Here is a 25,659-nt window from a genome sequence, read left to right on the forward strand (position 1 = left end):
CATGCTGAGGTACATGTTCCTTTGTTAAATAAAATTAAATAACCTCTGAAATATCCTACTCATGGGTGGCCAAGCAGAAGAAAATCATCGCTCTGCCTTCAAATTGAAGTAGTGTTGCTTTCACCACATCCGCCTCAGCAAGTGTGTGATTAAGTATTGGTGTACATTTAATTTAGTTACACCTCGACAATAAGTCACACAGCCCGGGGGAAGTGGGTTAGGGTTTGTTGAATGGATGGGAAGGGGGTTTTTGGGAAAGGTTTGACATAGAAAAACAGTATGCATACATAGACAAACAAACGACAATCATTGAAGACTACCATATCCATATGTTAAGGGAGAAAAAGGCAATGCATGCATGATGATGAGAGACCCGGATTACAGACACTTCTAGTTCTTGTTCTGTTGTTCCGGCCTTAATACTTTAACAGATAGCAAATAGAAATTTTAAATATTGGTAGGGAAGAATCGTAAACACAGAGCAAACATAACGATGATTGATAATAACAACTCCAAGAACACACTGTTGTAAAGATTGTATACAAGATATTAATCAAATTATTTAAAAGAAGTTAAAAGTGGATACTGTTACTGTCTTATCCTGGTCAAAAATGTGGACTGGATTTTTGCATCTCGGCAGTCCTCTTGCTCCTCTCGTCTCGTCCATCAATCTTGGGTGTGTCGCCTCGCCACTCGCCACTGCCCGGCTGGAAAAAAAAAGGTGATTGATTGGTAAGGTAATTAATATGCATTGTAATGTTTTACAAAGTTTTGGGCAAGGCCCGGCCTGTAATTTTAGATGGAAAATCAAAGGGTATATTGAGAAAGAAAGTGAAAACAAATGCACAAGTGATGGTGTAGTGCAACAAGAACACTTTCCAAGGTGGCATGTATGCATATGCATCATCTCTACTCTAGTTTTTTTCCAGCATTGACCTTCAACAGTAACAGGAGAGAGCAGGGCCACAGTGCTTAGCATTAGCTCATCCTACGTTAACACTTTAGAGTCCTTTTTTTTTCTCTCAAAGAGTTGGACAAACGCAAAGCACATTATCCATTCCAAACATAGCATTTTACATTTTAAGTTAGTAAAATCAATGCACTGCAGTCATCCCACCGCTACACTCTATTCAACTTCTACACAGACATTTGGGTCTGCTATGGTTGTTGTTGACGTGTTTACCTTTAGGCTTTTCCGTTTTATGCCACTCCTGAAACATCCTCCTGACTTCATCATCATCTCTGATAGTTTTACTGACTGACTGAAGATCGGCCTGCAGTATAAGTATAATTTTTATGACACAACAAGAGTAGAAATATAAATATTACTGACTTGAGTCATTCTTTATTGTGTACAGAAAGATAGATTACTACTAGTACACTTTGACATCACTTTGTGCACAACAAACAACGCAAATACAAAGACCAATAGCTCAGAGTCAGGTGTCCAATGCATGCCATTAATTGTCATCATTCATTACCTGTTCCTTCTCATCTTAAGTTAACGGGCCATCTCTTTCGACATCATCATGATGGACGGTGCTGTTGTGTCACAGTCATTTGCATTGCGCAGATTGAGTGAGTCCCCTTCCTGTATTGAATTAAAAGCAATGTATCACCAAGATGCAGGAGAAGTACACATTTCTTATTTGCAAGAAGGGGAAAATGAGTGTGTTCTGTAGAAAGTTGATTAGTGGCAGTGCACAATTACATAAATTCATGCGCAACAAACACAACAAAATCTACATCATTCAGTCTGCGATTCTGCGGCCAATGCATGGCAGCCATCAATCATTACCTGTTCCATCTCATCTTGTTAACGGGCCGTCTATTTCGCCATCATCATCATAGACGGTGCTGTTGTGTCACAGTCATTTGCATTGCGCAGATTGAGTGAGTCCCCTTCCTGTATTGAATAAAAAGCAATGTATCACCAAGATGCAGGAGAAGTCCACATTTCTTAGTTGCAAGAAGGGGAAAATTAGTGTGTTCTGTAGAAAGTTGATTAGTGGCAGTGCACAATTACAAAAATTCATGCGCAACAAACACAACAAAATCTACATCATTCAGTCTGCGATTCTGCGGCCAATGCATGGCAGCGATCAATCATTACCTGTTCCATCTCATCTTGTTAACGGGCCGTCTATTTCGCCATCATCATGATGGACGGTGCTGTTGTGTCACAGTCATTTGCATTGCGCAGATTGAGTGAGTCCCCTTCCTGTATTTAATTAAAAGCAATGTATCACCAAGATGCAGGAGAAGTACACATTTCGTATTTGCAAGAAGGGGAAAATTAGTGTGTTCTGTAGAAAGTTGATTAGTGGCAGTGCCCAATTACATAAATTCATGCGCAACAAACACAACAAAATCTAAATCATTCAGTCTGCGACTCTGCGTCCAATGCATGGCATCAATCATTACCTGTTCCATCTTATTTTCAGTTAATGGCCAGTCTCTCTCGGCTCTGAAAGGAGGATAGCTATAGTGGTCATCTGATTCACGGTCCACTTGTTTTGGAAGGACGAAGAAAGTTTGAATTTGTTGTTACCATCATCCAATCATCATTCATGAGGGAAATTGAATTGAGCAGGAGATTCAGTATGATCGAGCGGAGGAGCTGGATTCGGAGGACTGTACTGTCAAATGGCAGACACCTGAAACTTGTATATTAAATTAGAAGAGTAGAAGACGGTGATAATGGATTTGTGGCGATTCACAAGTTTATAACCGGAACGACAGACACATAAACAAAGGGGGAAAAAAAGGGAGGAAGACAGTAAGTGCGAGCCTAATTGTCAGGGAAGTATAGCTCGTCCTCAAACTCTGGGGGTCCTTCCAGTAGTAGGTAATCATCTGACACAATACTTCCGTCACCTGAGCCGCTGTCCTCATCTTCCTCTGTTGATTCATGCATTGTGTAATTCGGTGGTATGAAGTGCTGATTCATTTTGATCATTGTTAACCTCTCCACGTTTTTTGGAGATAGACTGGTCCTTCTCAATGTTACAATGGAACCAGCAGCACTGAAAACACGTTCGGAAGAGACACTTGCGACAGGGCAAGCCAGATAGCTTATCGCTAGCCTGCTGAGCTGTGGCCATTCAGACCTTTTCCTATACCAATACTGCAATGGGTTTTGATCAACGTACACCTCTGTAGGGTCGTCCAGATAGGCCTGGACCATCCGCTCAATGTTCAGGGTTGCTGATGGTAAGCTTTTGTGCTGTTTTTTCTGTGCATCAGCACTGTGCTTGCAATAGCCCATCTTTACATACCAATCCTGTAATGATGATGATTGTACTCGGCCTAATGATCCAGTTTTTGTTTCTGTAGTCGATAGTGATGGTGAGTGTTGTGATTGTGAGCCAACCGCACTGCCCTCAGCCGACGAAGTTGCACTTGATTCTGCATGGCCTGCTTCAGTATCAGTACTTGTTGTGGGTTGATGTGGCGGGCTTTTAATTAGCAGCCCTTCGTTTTCAAACTTAATGGCTGCTTCAGCTATACAACTTTTGTAGCGGGCAACATCATTGTCGGAAAAAGCAAGGAATAGTCCTAATTTTGCACGTGGATCCAGAATTGTGGCACAAATGTAATGTTCTTGTGACAAAATTTTATTTTGTATCCTTACATTTTCTGATAAGCGCCTGGATAAGCTCTCCACCAAGTCATGGGCTTGCCTTCTGTCCTCAACACCTTTGTAGGATTCAGACACATTATTCAGCTCATGCTCTAGCATTTGCAACAATGGGATAGCTTGGCCCATTATACAGTCCTCCTTGCTGACTTCACGTGTGAAGACCTCAAAAGGAGACAGCATCTCAGTCAGGCATTTAATTAGGGTCCATTGCTCCCTCTCAAGGGTCATGCCTTTAACACTAGCATCACTGCTTCTGTACCAGACATATTCATGGAGTGACCTGTGCTGTTCGTACAGACGATCAAGCATGTAATACGTTGAGTTCCAACGTGTTGCCACCTCCTGGATGAGTGCCTTGACTGGCATCCTAAATTCACATTGGATGATCCTCAGCTGCTTCCGAGCTTTAAAAGAATGGCTGAAATGAGTGCATATTCTTTGGCAGATGGCCAGTAAATTGCTGACTATGGGTTCTTTTTTCAGATAGTCTTGCACTATAATGTTTATGCAGTGTGCCAAACACGGAACCCTGAAATAGGAACCAAGTTCCATGGCCTTAAGTACATTACTGCCATTGTCTGTGGCAACAAAACCAATACCAAGCCCTCTGGGCCGCAGCCATTCCAAAACCTTGGTGCGAAACTCTTCTAAAATGTTTTCAGCCGTATGAGATTTCTCCATGGCGAACATGGCTACAGTTGCATGTTTCCGAGTACCTTCAAAAATCGCAGCTGTGTCAACAACACCTCGTGCAGATAGTTTATCTCTATCCCCCACAAAAGAGATCCAGTGTGCAGTGATGCACATGTAATCTGTGGCTTGGCAACTGCTCCACATGTCTGTTGTCAGGTGGATATTGTGCACAGCAGTCTGCTGCAAACCGTGACCAACCAATTCCAGCACATCATGATGTAGTGCCGGAACAGCAATTCTTGTGAAATAGGACCGGTTGGGAACTTTCCATTTCGGGCAGATGGCAGACACAAATTCAAGGAAACCCACCCCTTCCACAAATGAAAAAGGAAGAAGGTCCAGCGCTAACATTTTAGCCAGCTTCGCATTGTACAATCGTGCCATTGGGTGGTTGCGTTGGAACTGCCCCTCCAACCTAAACATGCTCTCAATGGTAGGCTGGCTTACTTTCCTTAGTGGTGCTGTTTTCATTAACCCACTAAGGCTCAACGACACAGATTGTCTCATTGAGGTACTCGCCGGTCGCCTTGGTGTCTCACCCACACTCTGAGTATGGCTCTTAATGCGGTGCCACTCTGATGTTACTGAGGAGGATGTGGGCGTTACCACTGCAGTGACTGCACTACTGGAGACAGGGCTAGAAATGCCTCCCTGTTCTTCACCTGCCACCACAATAATATCGCTCCCTGATTCTGAATCCTGACCAACTTCAATGGGTTTAGTTTTCCTACTTTCTTTTAACTTAAGTAGGTGATCCTCCCACACGATAGTGTGGTGTATTCTGAGATGACTTGCTTGTCCTCCGGTACCATAGTTTGTACCAAGCTTACCACGCCGAACACCTTGCCGACAAATTGAGCATAAAGCAACGTTCTCCTCCTTGGCGCTAACAGAAAAGAAGTCCCAAACTGGGGAGGAGAACTTTCTGGCACTGCTGGATGTGCCACTTTCAACACCAGATGAACTTGAGGGGGTGCTTGAAAATATGTGACCCTGTCCACCTACACTGTGACTTTTACTACCACTTCCTACTGAGATGGTTGAGCTGGATGTAGGTCCCTGCCGGGCCTTGGAAAATATGGCAGCTGGAGGTAGTGGTGGTGTAACCTGTGTTGGTGAGATCCGTGCTACATCCCGCTCAGTAGCAGCCTTTCTGGATAGGGTGAGAATGTCGGTCTCCAATCCCTTTGGGGCGGGAGTAATGTGCGTGATGACTGGCTCGTCTTCATCAACATCATCACCCCCCTCTTCTACATCTACCTCCATAACTCTAAGTTTTTCTGGGACCTTCCTTTTCAGAAGCATTGTCTTGTGGCGTATATCACTCTCAGACCGAGCTGGTGGTACCCAAGTGTCATCACGATCATCAGAAGCGGGGCTTGAAGAAGAAGATGATGGACTAAGCCTCCTTTTCCTTGCTGGTCGTCTGGAAGACAATAGATCTTCTGAAACAGTGGTTTGACTTTGCTCCACTTTGTCTGCAGGAAGCTCGATTTCCTGAAATGCCCCTACGTCAGGAGCAACAACTACTATGGTGGGCTGTTGCGGCGGCTGCTGCTGTTCTTGTTGCGGCGGCTGCTGCTGTTCTTGTTGCGGCGGCTGCTGCTGTTCTTGTTGCGGCGGCTGCTGCTGCTGTTCTTGTTGCAGCGGCTGCTGCTGCTGTTCTTGTTTTGGCGGCGGCTGCTGCTGTTCTTGTTGCGGCGGCTGCTGCTGTTCTTGTTGCGGCGGCTGCTGCTGTTCTTGTTGCGGCGGCTGCTGCTGTTCTTGTTGCCACGGCTGCACACTGATCTGCTGAGTTTGCGCCTGCGTTGAACTTGATTGTGTACTACTTTGCGGTAATGATATTTCTTCAACATCGCTGCTCGTTAGTAGACTGGCTACCTCTGCGACACTAAAGCCCTTGGGCCTAGGTTGGTGGGGTTGGACCGCTGTGCTGCTCCCAGCTTGGTTCCCGGACAACGCTTTGGTGCCAAAAAAAACATTGGCCGGCACACCACCAGTCGTGGTTAATGGCACTTGCTTTTTCTGTTCCTTCTTCTCACCGGCAACCTTCTTGGTACTGGACCTGGTACCTTTCTTTGGGGCCATCTTCTTCAGATGTCAGGCAGGATGCAGATGCACAACAAGTTCTGGTCTCACGTGGACGTGATGCGCAGCAGGACTTCTGTCTGGCTGGCAGTACAACGGGTAGCCGGGTGATGCTGATGACACCTCCTACTCTGTCTTTTGTGAACCTAAAAGCAAATAAGACAGGAGAAGAACATCAGTGAAATGTTCATTTGTTGTTGTGGTTCAATTACTTAGTACTGTACTAGTGCAAACAAAAGATAGTCTAGCCATTTATGACTTTTTTGTTTAACTAGAGCTATGTTATACTACTAGTACTGTGTACAGCCACACACTACACTCTCAGGAAGGATAGGAAAGTTGATAATAAACAACAAAATACAAATTTAATGGAAGTGGGGTGGACCATTGCATTATCTGAGCATCTCAGCATCCATGGAGCTGCTTCTGACAAAGGGGGTGGATGGATGGAAGCAGTAAGCCAAAGAGCCAATAGGAAAACCATGCAGGCCTATGGCAAACTCAGGACACTAATAACTCACAGTCCAAACACCAAAAAAGGCCACCACCCACATGGACACACACAAATCACAAACAAGCCGGGGGCCTGGGAACCACCAGGAGCTGACAAAAGGCCTATAAAAGCCAGGTAAAGGATGCCTGCTAAAGCACACTGCTCTGCCTTTTTAATGCAACAAAATGTAAATACGAACATTCACAGGCCCCAAAAAGCTCTGCAGGGTGCATGTATTGCACACCAACACACCAGACACATACAACAAAAGCATGTCTTTAAGACAACCAACATCAGAAAGGCCACCCCAAAAAACACACTTCCCCAACTCAATGCAATGCCATCCATGCCCTAAATGATGTCTAAATTCAGCAGATCACACAGAAAACACTTGATTAATAAAGCTGGGGCTACCTGCTCTGATCCTAGTGGATGAAAAAGCAGGCCTGTTGGCAGACAAGGCCAGGCAAGCTTGCAGGCCTAGGCCTCAAAATGGCCACCAGCCACATGGCCAGGCCCAACAACATCACAGAGGCCACCCCCAAAAAACACACTTCCCCAACTCAATCCAATGCCATCCATGCCCTAAATGATGTCTAAATTCAGCAGATCACACAGAAAACACTTGATTAATAAAGCTGTGGCTACCTGCTCTGATCCTAGTGGATGAAAAAGCAGGCCTGTTGGCAGAAAAGGCCAGGCAAGCTTGCAGGCCTAGGCCTCAAAATGGCCACCAGCCACATGGCCAGGCCCAACAACATCACAAAGGCCACCCCCAAAAAACACACTTCCCCAACTCAATCCAATGCCATCCATGCCCTAAATGATGTCTAAATTCAGCAGATCACACAGAAAACACTTGATTAATAAAGCTGTGGCTACCTGCTCTGATCCTAGTGGATGAAAAAGCAGGCCTGTTGGCAGACAAGGCCAGGCAAGCTTGCAGGCCTAGGCCTCAAAATGGCCACCAGCCATATGGCCAGGCCCAACAACATCACAAAGGCCACCCCCAAAACACACACTTCCCCAACTCGATCCAATGCCATCCATGCCCTAAATGATGTCTAAATTCAGCAGATCACACAGAAAACACTTGATTAATAAAGCTGTGGCTACCTGCTCTGATCCTAGTGGATGAAAAAGCAGGCCTGTTGGCAGACAAGGCCAGGCAAGCTTGCAGGCCTAGGCCTCAAAATGGCCACCAGCCACATGGCCAGGCCCAACAACATCACAAAGGCCACCCCCAAAAAACACACTTCCCCAACTCAATCCAATGCCATCCATGCCCTAAATGATGTCTAAATTCAGCAGATCACACAGAAAACACTTGATTAATAAAGCTGTGGCTACCTGCTCTGATCCTAGTGGATGAAAAAGCAGGCCTGTTGGCAGACAAGGCCAGGCAAGCTTGCAGGCATAGGCCTCAAAATGGCCACCAGCCACATGGCCAGGCCCAACAACATCACAAAGGCCACCCCCAAAAAACACACTTCCCCAACTCAATGCAATGGCATCCATGCCCTAAATGATGTCTAAATTCAGCAGATCACACAGAAAACACTTGATTAATAAAGCTGTGGCTACCTGCTCTGATCCTAGTGGATGAAAAAGCAGGCCTGTTGGCAGACAAGGCCAGGCAAGCTTGCAGGCCTAGGCCTCAAAATGGCCACCAGCCACATGGCCAGGCCCAACAACATCACAAAGGCAACCCCCAAAAAACACACTTCCCCAACTCAATCCAATGCCATCCATGCCCTAAATGATGTCTAAATTCAGCAGATCACACAGAAAACACTTGATTAATAAAGCTGTGGCTACCTGCTCTGATCCTAGTGGATGAAAAAGCAGGCCTTTTGGCAGACAAGGCCAGGCAAGCTTGCAGGCCTAGGCCTCAAAATGGCCACCAGCCACATGGCCAGGCCCAACAACATCACAAAGGCCACCCCCAAAAAACACACTTCCCCAACTCAATGCAATGCCATCCATGCCCTAAATGATGTCTAAATTCAGCAGATCACACAGAAAACACTTGATTAATAAAGCTGTGGCTACCTGCTCTGATCCTAGTGGATGAAAAAGCAGGCCTGTTGGCAGACAAGGCCAGGCAAGCTTGCAGGCCTAGGCCTCAAAATGGCCACCAGCCACATGGACAGGCCCAACAACATCACAAAGGCCACCCCCAAAAAACACACTTCCCCAACTCAATCCATTGCCATCCATGCCCTAAATGTGCTTGAAAATGAAATACATTCAAAAAACAACAAAAGGAACAGTTGCTTCATCATGCACACACACACCCATGAGGCCATGCCCATGGCTAGCTCGGGCCTACTACTACTACCCACAAAACTGCAATGCCCACAATCAAACAAACACAACAACCACTTACTTGTAAAATATCCTATTCCAAAAATCCTGAAATCCAATTGCAATGATGCAGCAGACAAAAAGAGTGATCTTTCCAGCTCCAAATCCAAAGGCAGAATGAGCAGGAGATGGACAAAGCACTGGGAGGAGCCTGCTGGACGGGAACAGGAAGTTGGAGATTCTGTGTCACTTCCTTCCTCTCTCCACCTTTTAAAAAAATGACTCCTTGCACAAAAAAGGAAAGCCAAATGTCAATGTAAGGAGTTCTTTTCATCCAAAATCAGCATTTGCAGATGGTTTTATGCTGCTAGAGCCGATATTCCTCTCCAAATTGTAAATTTTACGTTGTTGAGTTCTCGAGCTTCACATTACTTCCGCCGGCGTGTCGAAAACGACATGATCGCGTTCTCTTCTTTTTCCCTGTCGCGTTGGATATGACGTGTTCGGAGTCTCTTTCTCCTGTTCGCGTTCGATTACACGTGCCCGCGTCCTCATCCTCTAGCTCGCGATGTAGAATGACATGTTCGAGATCTCAATCTTCTCATACTCGCGCGGTGCATGATCGTGAGAAGAAAGACGTGATCGCGCGACAAATGACGTGATCGCGTGACAAATGACGTTAATGCGGCCGCGAACTGTCGCGAGACAGCGCAAAATGGCTACCAAATCCAACATCTCGTGGAGAACGCGACTGGGTCAAGAAAACTTGTCGGCGAACGCGGGGTTTCAGGTAAAGCGATCACGCGCCCAGGCCTACAATGCACCCTATTACAACGTGACGCATCTAGGGAGATGCGTCACGTTGTAAAGCTCTGCATCACATTATACCTGCGTCAGGTAAAAGGGGCAGATTTACAAGCCCCTTGCATCATTTTTGCGCCGCAGTTGCGTCACTTTTATGTGACGCAGCAGCAGCGTAAAAATGTGGCCCATTTACAACGTGACGCATCTAGGGAGATGCGTCACGTTGTAAAGCCCTGTCTCACATTATACCTGCGTCAGGTATCATGGGGCAGATTTACAAGCCCCGTACGCCACTTTTGCGCCGCTGTTGCGTCACTTCTGTGACGAAGCGGCGTAGTAAAGCAAGCGCCATGCTGCGGGGCATTCACAACGTGACGCATCTAGGGAGATGCGTCACGTTGTAAAGCCCTGCGCCACATGAAACCTGCATGAGGTTTCATGTGGGCGTTTTGGCGCAAGGGGGGGCGTTTCGGCGCAGGAACGCCTTGGAAAAGTAGCTGAGTGAAATCTACAAGATTTCACTCAGTCACTTTTCCAACCCCCTGCGTCAAAACCTTGTGCCTGCTTGAAGCAGGCGTAAGGCTTGACGCGCCATGTTAGACATAGACAGGGTTGGCACAGTGCTGGAGTTGCGTCGCGCCTGCGAAACAACTCCAGCACTGCGCCAACCTGACGGCAGCAGATGCGACACGCATCTGCATTTCCTTGCGCCATGATGCGCCGCATTGTAAATGTGGCGCATCCGTGGTGGCGCAAGGATTGAGATGCGTGTCGCAAGTTTCCTGGCGCATCCCTGCTGAGTTGCAGGGATGCACCAGGAAACATAAATCTGCCCCAATGTATGCAGGGTGGGCGTTCCAACGCAAAAAAGCCTTGTAGAAGTGACGCAGTGAAATCTACAAGATTTCACTGCGCCACTTCTAGGACGCCACTGCCTTAAATTCTTATGCCTGTTTGAAGCAGGCGTAAGGAGTGATGCAGGACAATGAGGATAGGCATCCCCCTGCATTACTGGAGTTGCGTCGTACTTGCGACTCGACTCCAGCAATGCGTGACTTTTGTGTCAACAAATGCGTCCGATTTTCTGACGCATCTGTCAATTCTAGCGCCATGGTGCGCCGTATTGTAAATACGGCGCATCCATAGTGGCTCAAGGGTTTCTCAAAGTGGCGCAGGGAAAGTGACGCATCTTCATAGAGGCGTCACTTTCTTGTAAATCTGCCCCATAGTATGCAGGGGAGCATTCCTAAGCATGAAAGCCTCGTAAAAGTGACAAAGTGAAATCTACAAGATTTCACTGTGTCACTTTTAGGATACCACTGCATCAAAACCTTACGCAAGGAGTGACGCAGTGTAGTGGAGTTGCGTCGTGCTTGCGACACGACTCCAGAAATGCGTGACTTTTGCCCCAACGGATGAGTCAGAATTTCTGACGCATCTGTCAATCCTTCCGCCATGGTGCGCCATATTGTGAATACGGCGCATCCATGGTGGCGCAAGCATTTTTTAGGGTGGCGCAAGGAAAGTGACGCATCTCTACAGATGCGTCACTTTCTTGTAAATCTGCCCCTGTGTGTCTCAATGATGGCTTTAGCAGTCACTGATACTTGAGTACAAGAGTGATGTGAGAAGTGTTGATAGTGCAGCACTCAAGGTGCAACAGCCATGGTGAGGAACAGAAAATCTGTACATCTACAGTGGGGATGCAGACTTGATGTGCACTGTAAAGGTACACGAGCACTGTAGTACTCCAATGTGTTTAATTGGGCTCGCCTCTTGATTGTCAGGAGGATTGCTGTACTTTGAAAGGGACAGTACTGGCAGCTCTGCTCATAGCTGGCAGCACTTCCCACTAGACTTCTACACTGTTTAGTGGGGAAACCAGCACATATAGGTTACTTGCAAGAACGGCCCTGTCCAGACTCAGATCCGTGCACACACAGTGAAGCAGTATGTTCCAGACACCCAGAGTCCAAACACACAGCAGTAGAATCAGCTGCAGCATCAAGTAGACAAATAAGATGGGCACGCTCTTTAGGGTTCTTCTGATCTGGGTATGGCAGATAGCAGCAGCCATCTTAGAGGGATAACGCACCTTCATTTCCAACAATAAATTGACATACGTGTTGTAAGTTTTACAACAGCTTTAACTGTACCCACCATTTATTGCCAGTTAGTATCCACTGTCAGTTCCATTAAATTCAGTTAGGGCGGAGAGTGGAGGCGGGTGCTTTGGCTGGTCCTAGCTAGAAAGCATCGGTCTCAGGTAGACAGCGGTAGACCAAGGCATCGGGTGAGGGTAGGAAGCGGGCAGGTGTACTAGCAGCGGCAGTGTGCAAACTTCCTCTCGGATGTGCGAGCAGCAAGGAAGCAAACAGAAAATTCAGGCGTCTACGTGCTGAGAGCCTCTCAGCCTTGGAAACCAGAACGGTACTCCCCTTGCTTAGCGCTCAACGCTTCCTAGAAAGGAGACAGTTCGATGATGATAACACGTATAGGAAAATGTGAACCAAAGAATGACAGCGAGGCGGGGCAGGTGGGTGTTGAACTTTGTTTACATGTTTCTTAAAGGGATTTTAACGCAAAGAGAACTAGTTAAGTGCCTTGTTGTGGGACAGCCACAAATTAAATACGCAGTGTTATGGGAGGGGTGGGGGGCGGCACGGGGACATGAAGTGACACGGCAGTCTCAGGTAGGACACAGTGGAAAAATAAAAACAAGCTGCGACCTCGGAGGGGTGGTGGGCAAGCAGTGTTGTGGAAGAGGGTGAGGAGGTGGGGAGACAGCACAGAGAGATTAAGTGATGCGGTGGTCCCGCGTAGAGCATGGTGGACAAATAAATACAAGTAAAATAAATCTGGGAAGGGTGGTAGAACCTTCCGAAAACATGGGCACTCTGCAACGATAAAAAGAGTGCGCCTACACAGAGACAAATGCAGTAAAGCTAAGAATAGCCATAATAGGCCAATACTCTGGGGCTGGAGAAAGAAATGAGAAGGCAGAACTTATAAGGAAATGAAACCACACGGAAGCAAGCATTTACGAGTAATGCTTTCCTTAACCAATCATCTGCGAGGGGCAGAATGAAAGCCCACATAGCCCACATAGAGGGTGGGTGTTAGGAGGGACATGTTATTGCAAACACCCACCCACAGCAGAGTAAGAATATGGCTATTCACAAACTACACTTCTAAAGTTGCTACTACCCTAAAGGTGACAAAATATTAGTAAATGTGCGCCACCCCAGCACTGGAGTAAGTCTAGCACCACACAAGGCCCACAGGTAATACAACCCACTCTCATGTAAAATAATGGAATTAGAGACTTGGGGCCTAATTACGAGTCTGGCAGCCCAAGGACAGTCAGACTCGCGGGGCGTGGCGGTGGAGGTCCAGCCACCACCGCACCGGCATCCGACCACCTCATTTTGAGTTGGGCAGACGGACCGCCACAACCATCAGGGAGCAGCCGTTCCCTGGCGGTGGTGTGGTGGTGAGGACCTCAGTAATGTGCTGGTTGTGCTGCTGTGGCACCGCAATGCATATTACGTGTTTCAGGACCACCAACAGTCTCATGGAGGTCTTTATGCATGAAAAGGCTGGCAGGCCCAAAAACAAAAGGGGCCCTACAGGGCATGAGATGTGCCCCCTGTGTGCATGCACCCCAGTTTCTGCACGGCATGGATGTTACAGTCCATGCTGTGCAGGAACCTTGTGTGGCATTCCCATCGCTGGCTTTGAAACACGGCTGCGGGACCACCACTCTGCCAGACCTCTTATAAGTCATAATCGGGTAGGCAGGGGTGAGTCTCGTGGTGCAGGAGCGTGACTTTGCCGGTCCACCTGCTCCCACACCGGCAAAACTTGTAATCAGGGCCTCAATCGGAAATAGTAAATAATGTTAAAATGATTACATCATTATGGGTTGTTATATCAATTATGCAAAATTAATAACTACACATTTTATTAATTTAAAAATTAATAATTACCTTATTACAAAAAATAAATTACACTTTCAAAGTTTTGTTACAATTTAAAGTATAATTAACATTAATGAAACACAATTTTTAATGACATTTACAAATATTAATTGAAAATAAAATTTCAAGGCAGGATGTTTCTATATTATTTTACTTAAAAAATAATATTTTTAAGGTAAAGCAATGTATTTCAATTATTTAGTATATTAGACAACATTTACTTTGAAGAGGTAATGTGTTCCAACATTTGATTTTAATAGTTCAGGTGTAAAAATATTTATTTTAATTTATCTTACATTTATATTTTACAAAAAAATTAATTGAACATTAAAAAGATATATATTTCCCTATTAATTCACTTAGGGAGATCTTCATCTCCATTATGAATATCTCCACCATGGTGGTGGAGATCTCAACCACAGTGGTGGATAACTCTTCCACAGTCGCGGATATCTCCTTCCTGGTGCTATAGATGTCCACCATTGAGGTGGAGATCTCTGCCTACTTATGAAAAGCTACAAGTAGCAACATTACACTTGCAAATGTGGCTCCAGACCCTGGTTTCAGGGGGTGAATACATGTAAGTCTACTCTTTGGGGGTAAATTTACACTCTGAAATGGTCAATAGCTATAAGGAGTAAATTTGAACCACAGTGTACGAGTACATTTACTGTGTCGATTTACTAACATGTAAATTTACCTGGTTGGGTACCAGGGCGCAGCTGGTCGCTCAGTTGCCGAGAGACCTCATTAAATGGAGCATGGTGGAGGAACATCACATGCGGCTGTCATGCACTGATGTGGGGGGCGGCAGAAGAGATAATGGCCTGGGGACAACTACTTGATAAGTTCAATGACGATGGAGACTCAAGTTCTGATACCAGCTCAGAGGATGAGGGGTAACTTTCTTGATCGGAATGTGCATTCATATGTATATGGTGACCACGTGTGCATATACTGCGGCTATCGACTAAAGCTTCGCATATTAGCTTGGTTCATGTTATAATGTGTATATACCATTGTACAGACTTCTGACATTTATGGTGTAACCCACATCTGTAAACATCTATACCTTTTGATATCTGATGGTATTTAATGCGAAACTGAGACTCTCACCCTGTATGGTCGTTCTTTGTTTCTATTTGAAAAACCAATAAAACAAAGTTGCATGAAAAACATTCAAAAATTGACCTTTGTGAGTAGACCGATGAAATGTTAACTTAGCACTGCCAATGCTCACTTTCTATGATCTGTCCATGTATCCTCAATGCACGAGTGCGCAACCTAACAGAATATGAAACAGTCCTTACCATAGTATGTAGCCAAGGGAGAATGTGCACACTGCAGCCAGCCCGCTGCTCCGGCTCGGATAATGATGGTGTGTTGTTCTCATCTCTATTAATATGAAAGGCAACACCGTTGTATGCTGTGAATGAAAAGAAGGACAAAAGAAAAAAAGTTTAATGATATAAACCTGCTTTTATCCTTCAGCTCTAAGGAGGTTTTGTAAGGAAATGTATATATGGAACAAGGGTGCACAAGCCAGCAGCTGAGGCACGTGGAGGGAGTTCCGTGGGGCGGAAAGGCGGGGCGGGGGAGGGGCAGGGTGGGGGGCACTAAAAACCGGAATATGGATAATTGGAGGTAAGTAAACAATTCAATAAATAAAATGAATTTCGTAGTGCAGGGCGCGCAACGAAATTCATTTTACAAGAGGCAAGCCAGAGCCACGTCAGGGGTTTGACTTGACTGAAAGAGACAATGCATGAGCTGAGCCTGCAAAACCATTGTGATGCTGGTACAGGGAGGGATGGTAGGGAGGTGGAGTTAGAGGGGTGCACGAGGCGTGAGAAGGGCAGCAGCAGACTGATCCATGGGCAGAAGTGTGCCTGCTATGACCAGATAGTGCCCCTGACAGACTAGTACTACAGGCAGTTACAGTCAGTCACGTCACACTACTGACTATGTGTTGTGTTGCTTAGTAACTAGGTTGCACGAGAATGCTTGAGGCAACCTAGTAGAGAGAATGTTTCCAATCAATTGTGCATTCTCGTTCTATGTATGTGGTGCAGCAGATCGTTACAGGGTGGATGAGAAGAAGGTAGCGTCCACTGCGCTCCTCAGGAATAAAGGATTTACTACTCCTTATTGATTTGTGGCGATTCCTTCACTATGCCCCTACCCCATCTGCTTTATACACCAGCTTAGCTCACCCTGTTCCATGGCACATCTTTCTGCCCCCTGCTCTCTCTCTCTCTCCTCTTTCTCACAGTGCTTTACGCCAAATTTCCTCTCCTTTCTATTTGATGTTTCCTTCACCAGGCTGCCACCTGTATCCTCTTCCCAGCTATTGTTCTTCTTCCTCTACACTGTGTCTATTCCTTGACCATGCACTCATTCTTCTCCATTCTCTCTCCCCTCTTATCCTCATTTACACCATATGCTCATGTCCGTCACTCATGCACAGTTTGGCTCAAAGGTCCAAGATGACCTCAGGACAGGCCAGAACCAATTATTTGGCTAAAGTCAGGCTCAAGATATCATAATAGCAATAGCAAAATGAACATACAGTTCGAATTTTATGCACCACAAAACAGTTAATGTACGCCTGTTTCTAGCAGATGAATGGTCCAAAGTACAGAGATAATCTGATTTCCCAGGATCTTACAATGAAGTCAAGTGAAGGTGTTTGGGCTAGACCTGAGGTTTTCTAGTTTTACAACTAATAACTTTATCACAAAGGTCCTGATGAAACCGTTCTGACCTGATTTAAGAGACCTAAAGCATCCCACATAGATCAGACAACACACACCTGCAGCCACGTACCAGCACTGGGATAGCATTTGCACCCAACCACCGGAAGATAGGAAGCATATATACGCAAGACTTCAAGTCTTTAAGTCGCTGTCATATCTCTTTGCTTCTCCCCATGCTTAAGTGAATCCATATGTTCAGCATGGCAAGATTGAAGAACCCCTCAGAACTTCAATCATAAACCCACATTTTTCCCGAAAAGGCCATTGGATAAACCCTTACCCTACCAACCATGTGCAACAAAAAGAGTAGCCTCCTACTTGATGATCAGAAAGTGCTTTGAGGACTCAGGGGTATGAGGCACTATATAATTCAGCAATACAACATACAGGGGTACATTTATTCAACATAATCAACTTCTGCACTTCCAGATTAGTTAACAAATGGACAGGTTCGCCTTATACCCACTCTTGGTAGGCCAACTAAAGCTCTGTATGCTCCAGTAGGGCTATTCAAGAACTAGGAGATGATTTTCCACATACAACTCACATTAGATCAAACACAATTTAAACATAAAATAATAACGTGGCTAGTTTGCTGTAATATTAACGTATATCCAACAGCATGCAATGCCTTTATGGACTCCAATGACTTATTAACCCTATTTACACTATGTCTTCCCCCACGATGCCTGGCTGGGACAACAACATCCAAAATTTATTTAAAATTAGGTAGGTCCAAAACAACTACACACCGCCACCTCAGGAAACAATGTCTGATCAGGAACTGGCCCAGCTTCAATAGTGCAATGCTCTGCAGCAAAGTTATGCTGGTCAGTATAATATGCAATTTTTTATAAAAAATCTTTAAAATAAAAATTCTCTGGGGATGGAGGGTTGTAATATGCACTCCCCTCACACATGACACCTTTTACCAGCTACAGAAAGCAAACCTAGCCGCAAGCAGCATCTAAGCTCATTTACAGAGTGTTTTGTGGAGAGGTGTGGCTCACTGGTTAGAGGCAGCTGGCCCGTAAGCAGAGAATCAGCCAGGGACCTGGGTTCAATTCCCGACGCGGCAGGGTCGTGGACCAGGGTCAAAACGGACTCGATAATTCTCGCCTCGGTACCTACTCTAACCAGGAACACACTCGGCAACTCTGGGCATTAAGCTTGCCTCATCTCTACAATGGCCCCCCACAGACGCTGGGGATGCCTGGTTTCACTTTGGAGATACCCAGAAAGGGACCATCTCACAGGGAAAACCAGGACAGGTTCCCCAGCGGTTTTCAGCGCCAGGATACTCCATGGAGTCACAGTGCGCTTTACAAGTACACCCACATTTACATTTGTCAAACAGTAGGACCAACGTAAACAAGGTTTTGTAAATAGATTATGGGATCCTGTTGCAACCATGTAAGGAAGATACATATAAAGATGAGGATACTTGCCCTGAATCACACTGTCTATGGCCCAGATCTGCAGCTGGGATTAGAACCCAGTTTTGAGAGATGTAAAACAATGAAATAAGAGCCTGGTCTGCAAAGGGTTTTTGTGGTCGCAGAACTTTCGATTCTCGAAATTGGAGGGTTTGCCATTGCTATACTCATTTTGTAATGTACTAAACACATTTAGTGGTTCAAAAAAGTTTGTCTGGGTCACTAAACATGTTACTGACTACTAAGTTAGTGTCATAACTGAGTTGCACGGGGAAGAGACTCTTTTCATGCGGTTACCCCTTTGAGAATCATGGGGGCAGCTCCATTTCCTTCAAGAAACTTGTGCTGCTTTAAAAAAAAACAATTTTGAAATACTTTCATAGAAAAGGAGGTCTGCTGTCTCTTGAGGCCATCATCCCGTTGAAAACGGTAAATTGGAGGGAGTTGCAATTTGCAACCTGCCTAATGAATATTAACTAGGCAGGTGGTTCTGTAACCCCCTTCCATTCCTCATTTTGCGAACCAGTCTTTTGGTACATAGATCAGTTTGGAAAATAAATTCCTGGTTGCAAAAAGTCAGTGCATAGTTTGCGACCACATTTGTGAGCAGGGCATTGATGCATATGTCCAAAAGCCATTAGGACAAATCATATCCCCTGAGAGCAGGCACATCACCATGCCCCAAAAATATGGGGCTAATGGCCATTGAAGGGTGGGCATTACTGAAATCAATTACATGGGCAGCCAAAAGCACCACTCAATCTCAAAGGAAACAAAGAACGCCGTAGCGTTGATTTTCAGGTGATGTATTTTGCAAATCAAACATGTGCAGGACTATTACCTGCATTGCTTTAAGAAAGCAATTAATCAATCCATGCAGCCATTTGTATACTTTAGCTAAAGCACCTTCGCACAATGTCACAAATGAAGAGTCCTGATGAAGTACAAGGTTGATGTACCATGTGACGAAACACGTGTTGGCTAAGAGCTTTGAAGACGAAGGTATGCAAAGAAAAGAAGAAATACTAACTTCAGACTGACTTTTGAAAATTCTTTTGGACACAGAGGGTTGCTCAGGAGATCTTTTCATTTTTAATTGAATCTATTTAACTATGCAAGCTCACAAAGAATCTGAAATCAACTCTCCAGTGACAGCTCCACCTTAGAAATACAAATAGTCTCAAAGGGCGCTAAGGTATTCATACCAATGAAACAAAGATGTTCTGATTTAGCGAACCTACCAAAAACACCCACTTAAAATATGTGCAGCTATAGATGCAGGTTATGAAGTCTGATTATCTCCAATAACATTATATAACTGTATCATGTAAAATAACGAAAGTGATTTTGTGCCTGTGGGTTTAAATGCCAAATGAATAAATCAATACCATATGTAAGTCACAAAGCTGCAAGGAAATAGTCTGTAGACGCAGCAAATACCGTTACTTCCACAACAAATTATCATCAGCCAGAAAGCAAAGTGTTATTGTTAGTAATGCTCTGCTTCACCTTGGAGAGTACTGTACGGGTCAGTTTTAATTTTGAGCCAGGATAACTTTTCCTAAGGGGTTTTAGAGAAAGGTTAAACAACAATGTTGCCATAACTAGGCAAAACAGTAAACTCTGACTTAGTGATAAGTATTTTCATGATATTTTATTCTGCTTTAGTAAATGCCATAGTCAGCAGAATGGCTGAATTGAAGACATAACTTTAACTTTGATCTTTCAGGGCTCCAGGGGCGTAGCATAGTCAGTGAGATTTCCCAATTAAAAAAGCAGTGGGCTGCAGGGTAGAGTGAAATGACTAAGGTTCAGGATGGCCTGTTTCCATGAGGAACAAGGGCAGAATTGTTTGCATTTAGGTGGGCCTCTGTCTAGAATGGCCCAGTGGGCGAAAAACAGTCACTACCCAGAGAGACTGCCACTGGTTGGAGAATCTGCAAGCTTTCGCACCATCACATTTTGGGTGTTTGATCGACAATAGTATGCCTGAAAACCTGATGCTGGTGCAGCTTTCCAAGCCTACTACTGCCAAAGTTTGTGAATTTTAAAAAGAAGTATATTTGCACTCATTCAAGGCTATGAATGCAGATTTGCTATTTTTTTGGTAAACCCCTCACTAAAGAAACTTTAAATGTTAACTCCAAAAAATGAACAAGTTGACACATACATAGCAAACCTGACTTAGGACCCCCAGATACAACTACCAAGCCAAGAATGCCTTTGGGGGATGCCACACCACAAACACCCCTATAAAGCTATTCCTCAGCCCATACCACCTGGACCTGGTTGTTCTCCCTGGAAACTCATGGCAACAGTCATGTACAACACAAAGGCCTGGAGTCTCTTCCCTAGAATAGCTTATTTTATATGTAATTTCCCTGCATGCACTCTTCTTCTTCTCAGCTACGAAGAAGACTTGATGGTAGAGTTGTCAAATCGGTGCATATAGGGATCCATGGTTCCAATCCTCACCTGTTATGAAGTGACTGACGGCCCCATGTACCAAGTCCAAGTTGCATATAGAGGTTGGTGCACCATCAAATTCATTTTAGGGTGAGCCGAGTCAAATCTAGCTTGGCTCTAAGATCTTTGCACAAGCCATGCCATGGAAACATTTGCCATGTATATTGTGCAACATACAATATGTACAAATATGAAAGTCTCTTCAAAATTAAAATAATGTGTATTTCTTTAAGATGCTGGAGTATTTTACCATAGTACATCACTCCACTGGCGCACATTTATTAAAAGTGATAGTTTTTCAACATGAACTTTTTAACAGTAATGGCTCACCTTCCTCCCATGAGAATGCCATTAGTGAATTAAGATGTAAGTCAGTAATCATGTAAACCCTAAACATGGCCTAGATTCTAATGATAGCTGAAGCAACCTAATAGTCTATTAAAACAAAAAGATTAGGTGTGGCACACCCTGAACTCAAGTACTTAAAAGTGCTCTCATATGTGATAGTAAAGAAAAAAGAGTGTCTGTGAAATAATATGTTTGCCAAGGATCACACAGTTTGGACAAGCAGAGAAGCAGTATCAATTCCAGGTTGTCTGGTTTCACATTTTTAAATTCAGACACCAGATACATATATACAATCTACGACCAAGGCCAAAAATACAAATACCAAAACCACAAAGAGGAAGAGGCAGAGGAGCAAGAGGCGTAAAGGCGCAGCCCAAAGAAGGCATGACGGAGAAAAAGAAATGGAGCAAGAATTAGAAGACGGCAATGAAACTTCCATAATTGATTTAACGGACATTGTTCTCACTGATCAAGACAAAAAGGTACTCAAATTGGGTCTTTCCTTCTACCCCGAGGCGGATTTGGACTATGTCCAAATTAGAATAGACATTTTAAAGTTCATAAGGATGCTGAAATTGAAAAAGCATTTCCTCTTAAATCAAAAACCACGACAACAAGAGAGGCCCAGTGCACCTAAAGCACGTCAAACAGAATTGGCAGTGAATTACATGAATTTAATGTTGGATTTGTGGGAATTGGAAAATGAAAGTACAGAAGGAGAAGCGGTTTGAGATGTGGATTCAGTGGCACAAGAGCAAGGTGTCAGCATTTCGGAAGATGCACCAACTAGCTTCAGGCCAAAATCGCGCTTCATCCCAATTACAGCAAGCGATACAACATATATCTATAATGATTTAGTGACTAATGAGCTCAAGAACTTATGGTCTCATATTGGTAATAATAAACAACAAATAAGCATGCAAAAACAGAGAGCATACTTTACTCTAAGTAATAAGCTATGTACCAATGAGGAGTGTATTGTGCGAAATGCCGATAAGGGGGGCAATGTTGTCCTCTGTGACAAAAGAAAGTATGTGACAGTGGCGTATAAACAATTGAACAAAAGTGCATGCTATAGCAAAGTTCATGAAAAAGAAATGCTGTTAAATCATCAGTGTTATAATGAAGAGCTAAAGCAATGGTATGACCAATGCTTGATTAACCATGACGAGTACATGTTCTTGAAAATAGATAAACCGGTCACACCAGTACTTAATTTAATTCCAAAAGTACATAAGGACTTAGAAAACCCACCAGGGCACCCCATTATTTCAGCTATAGGGAGCGCTTTTGAACATAGGTCCAAATATAATGATTCCTTTTTGTGTAAGCTGGTAAAATCACTGCCTTCCTATATACAGGATACAGGAGATTTCCTCCGAAGGATTTATGATCTGCCTTGGGAGGAGGATTTCCTGCTGATTGCCATAGACGTATCCACTTTATATACTAGCATTAGGCACAAAGATGGCCTTAGAGCCATAGAACACTTTTTAGGAGCAAAACCCTTGAGGTTATGGGCACATACCCAAATGCTACTGTGGATAGTTGAGAAGTGTCTAACAAGTAACTTCTTCCTGTTTAATGAGGAGCTCTTCCATCAAAAATGCCTGACTGCGATGGGCACCTGCTTCGCCCCCAGCTATGCGAATCTGCATATGGGCTGGTGGGAGGATCAGATGGTCCGGATGCAGTTCCAAGATGATTGGGAGAACCACATTATGCACTGGAGTCGTTTCATTGATGACTTGTTTTTATTGTTGAAGGGCTCAACAGAGGATGCAGAGATCTTCTTAAGCAAAATTCAAGACAATGATTTAAATCGAAAATTTACAAGCGACATCAGCGTCACTAGTGTGAATTTCTTAGACCTCACAATATATATTAAAGACGGTAAACTGGAAACAAAGCTATATAGGAAGCCAACATGTGGGAACACGTTGCTACATGCTACAAGTTTTCACCCGATTCATTTTATCAGAAGCATTCCCTATGGTGAGTGTCTAAGAACAAGACCCAATTGCAGTGAAGAAATAGAGACCAAAAGAGAGCTAAACCTCCTGAAGCAGAGATTTATGACTAGAGGATATACAAAAGACTGCATTGAGACAGCAGTTTTCAACGCAACAAAAAAGAAAAGAGAGAATATTCTGTTTAAAAAAGATGAGAAAGGGATTAAGGCAGAGAAGGAAATAAAGAACAGTGTAGATTAATAACTACATTTAGCAAGCAACAGAATGGTGTAAGAAGCATCCTTAATAAACACTGGCATGTCATTAAAAATGATCCAATATTGGGAAAAGTAGTGCCAAATAGACCACAAGTCACCTTTAGAAAAGCAAGATCCTTTAAACAAGCATTAGTTAAAAACACTTTGAAGAAGAGTCAACCTAAAACAACATGGTTAGGCAGAAGGCATGGATTCCTGAAATGCTCTAAATGCAAAGCATATTTGCACGGATTCAATACAGAGCAGTATAAACCAGGTCTATCTAGCAAAATGAGAAAGATTAAAGGAAAATACAACTGGAAGACAGAGTTTGCTGTTTACGTACTGCAGCGCCTGTGTGGCCTGCGGTACGTGGGCAGCACAATTCTGGAAGTCCAAAAACGGATATTACAGCATTTAAGAGCAATCAAGAATGGAGACAGAACGTATCCAGTTGCTCGCCATTTTGAGATGTTTCATAATAAATATGCTAAAGGGTTGACATATTATGTAGTGAACGCAGTAGCACTAGACATGAGAGGGGGGAACAGAGACAATAAATTGAGGAGACTTGAGTCTCGCTATATCATTGAGCTGAATTCTAAAACCCCAGAAGTGCTAAATGTAGAAGAAGATTTTCACACGTATCTGTAATAAGAAAATAATTTGAATGAAGCAATCCTCCAAGATTGCAAGCAATGATTTTAATGTAATTCAAAGCATGATTTTAATTTTGAGCACTGTACATAATGAAAGACAGAAAATCAGGATGTAAGAGATGTGTTGCGCATAAAAATGCCCACTTGGGCTTAGTTACAAAAGGATTGGTAAGATATCATGCATTCATAGAAAATAGAACTAAAATACTGAACGCGCAAATAAATGTGCGCTATAAAATGGGACACTTGTCACAGTATTAATAATAACAGAGTTAGTTGTGATGTATAAATGAATTTACAACAAATATTTTAGTAACAGTAATAATATTCTGTTAAGGATATGAGTTATGGAAATGCATCAATTTACAATGAATTTTGGCACAAAGTATAAAAAGGTAGAATCACTAAGATCAAGACAGTTTTGAAATATACGTATGAACTACGAGTCTGTCTTCATTATTGTTTTGTTGGTAGTTGTCACATGGTTTTACATGAGGAAAAGTTAAAAATGGTGATTGTTGTTATGCCTCAGCATTGGTGAGCAAAGCTGCTGCGCAGCCGAAACGGGTTCAATGGTGGTTGATTAAAAGCTTTCACAAGCAACTACACACGTCGTTATCATCCTTGTTAAAGGGAATGCTGTAATTTGATGGACCCGCTCTCATGGGGTATCTTGAGGCGACGCGCCCTTTGTTCTGGAGGCAGCGGATGGTCACAGGAGAGACGGCAGAGGAATATATATATAAAAAAAGAATATATATATATATATATATATATATATATATATATATATATATTACCTACTGGCGGTCGCCAATAGGTAGTTATAGTTAGGACCTATTTTCCATAGGAAATCCGCAACATTCTATTCCCAATAAGTCTGGCGCCGGTTGCCGAATCCTCGCAAAATGTTCCAAACCTTTGGCCAGTTCCGCTCCGCTCCTACCCTGAAAGTTTTGCGGTGATCCATCAAGCGGGGGCCGAGAAAAAGGGGGGTCCCAAAACGCGTTTTCCCCATGTAATTTCCCATAGGATCTGTTGTCGCAGCCACAGCCCGAACCGCTGAACGGAATGACACCAAATTTGGCAAAGAGGTAGTCCCCAGTTCGGACTCGTGCCTTTTGCATATATGGTGTGAATCCGTTCAGTAGTTCCTGAGAAAATTAGAGTTAAAAGTACATATATATCTACGGACGCGGAGGATCCGCGCACCCTACCCGCACCGTAAGCGCACCCTCCCCGAACCAAGCACGCACCCTCCCTATCGCGCGCTGAATGCTAATTGGCTGTCGAGTGTCTCTCTACATTCGAAATCAGGAACTGTTGGCGGCCATTTTCTGCCTCGGTAGAAGCGAGGCTGAAGAAGCAAGGGGAAAAAGTGTGTAAAACATACAAAGGGGCAGAGTGGAAATACTATAACCCTCTAGAGGTGCTTAGGGGGTCCCAGAAGGACCCCCTGGGGCCCCTTTTAAAAAAAAAAGAAATACGGCGAAATGCGCGCACGGTGCGCGCATCCGATCGCGCTGGATGCACGGATCCTCTCGCGGTGGGTTCGCGGATCCAAGGGAAAAAAAATGAAATTGTTGGGAGATAAAGATTAACCTTAAGTGTTTTGTTCTTGAGTGGCTCTAAAAAGAGCCGTTGTGTTCATTCAGAGTTTTTGGTACTTATAAGTAAGTACCTATACAGAGTCTAAAGTTGTTGAGGAAGACTCTGTTTCCTTCATCAGTAAAGTGTACTCCATCTCTCCTATACATCTCTTGCATATGAAAGCGCA

The 25,659-nt window shown here is 44.1% G+C and overlaps 1 protein-coding gene across 2 annotated transcripts in view; it reads right to left on the bottom strand.

Moving 5' to 3' along the window:
• The window catches only part of AIG1 (androgen induced 1), a 1,670,352-nt gene that overhangs the window by 296,842 nt on the left and 1,347,851 nt on the right, over positions 1-25,659 (bottom strand). For both annotated transcript variants that reach the window (XM_085611670.1, XM_085611671.1), the window contains exon 4: positions 15,319-15,434. In XM_085611670.1, the coding sequence (XP_085467796.1) occupies positions 15,319-15,434 (116 nt within the window). The remainder of the gene's footprint in view (positions 1-15,318; positions 15,435-25,659) is intronic.

The sequence above is a fragment of the Triturus cristatus genome, chromosome 6 (assembly GCF_964204655.1).
Source record: "Triturus cristatus chromosome 6, aTriCri1.1, whole genome shotgun sequence".
In the NCBI taxonomy this organism is placed as follows: domain Eukaryota; kingdom Metazoa; phylum Chordata; class Amphibia; order Caudata; family Salamandridae; genus Triturus; species Triturus cristatus.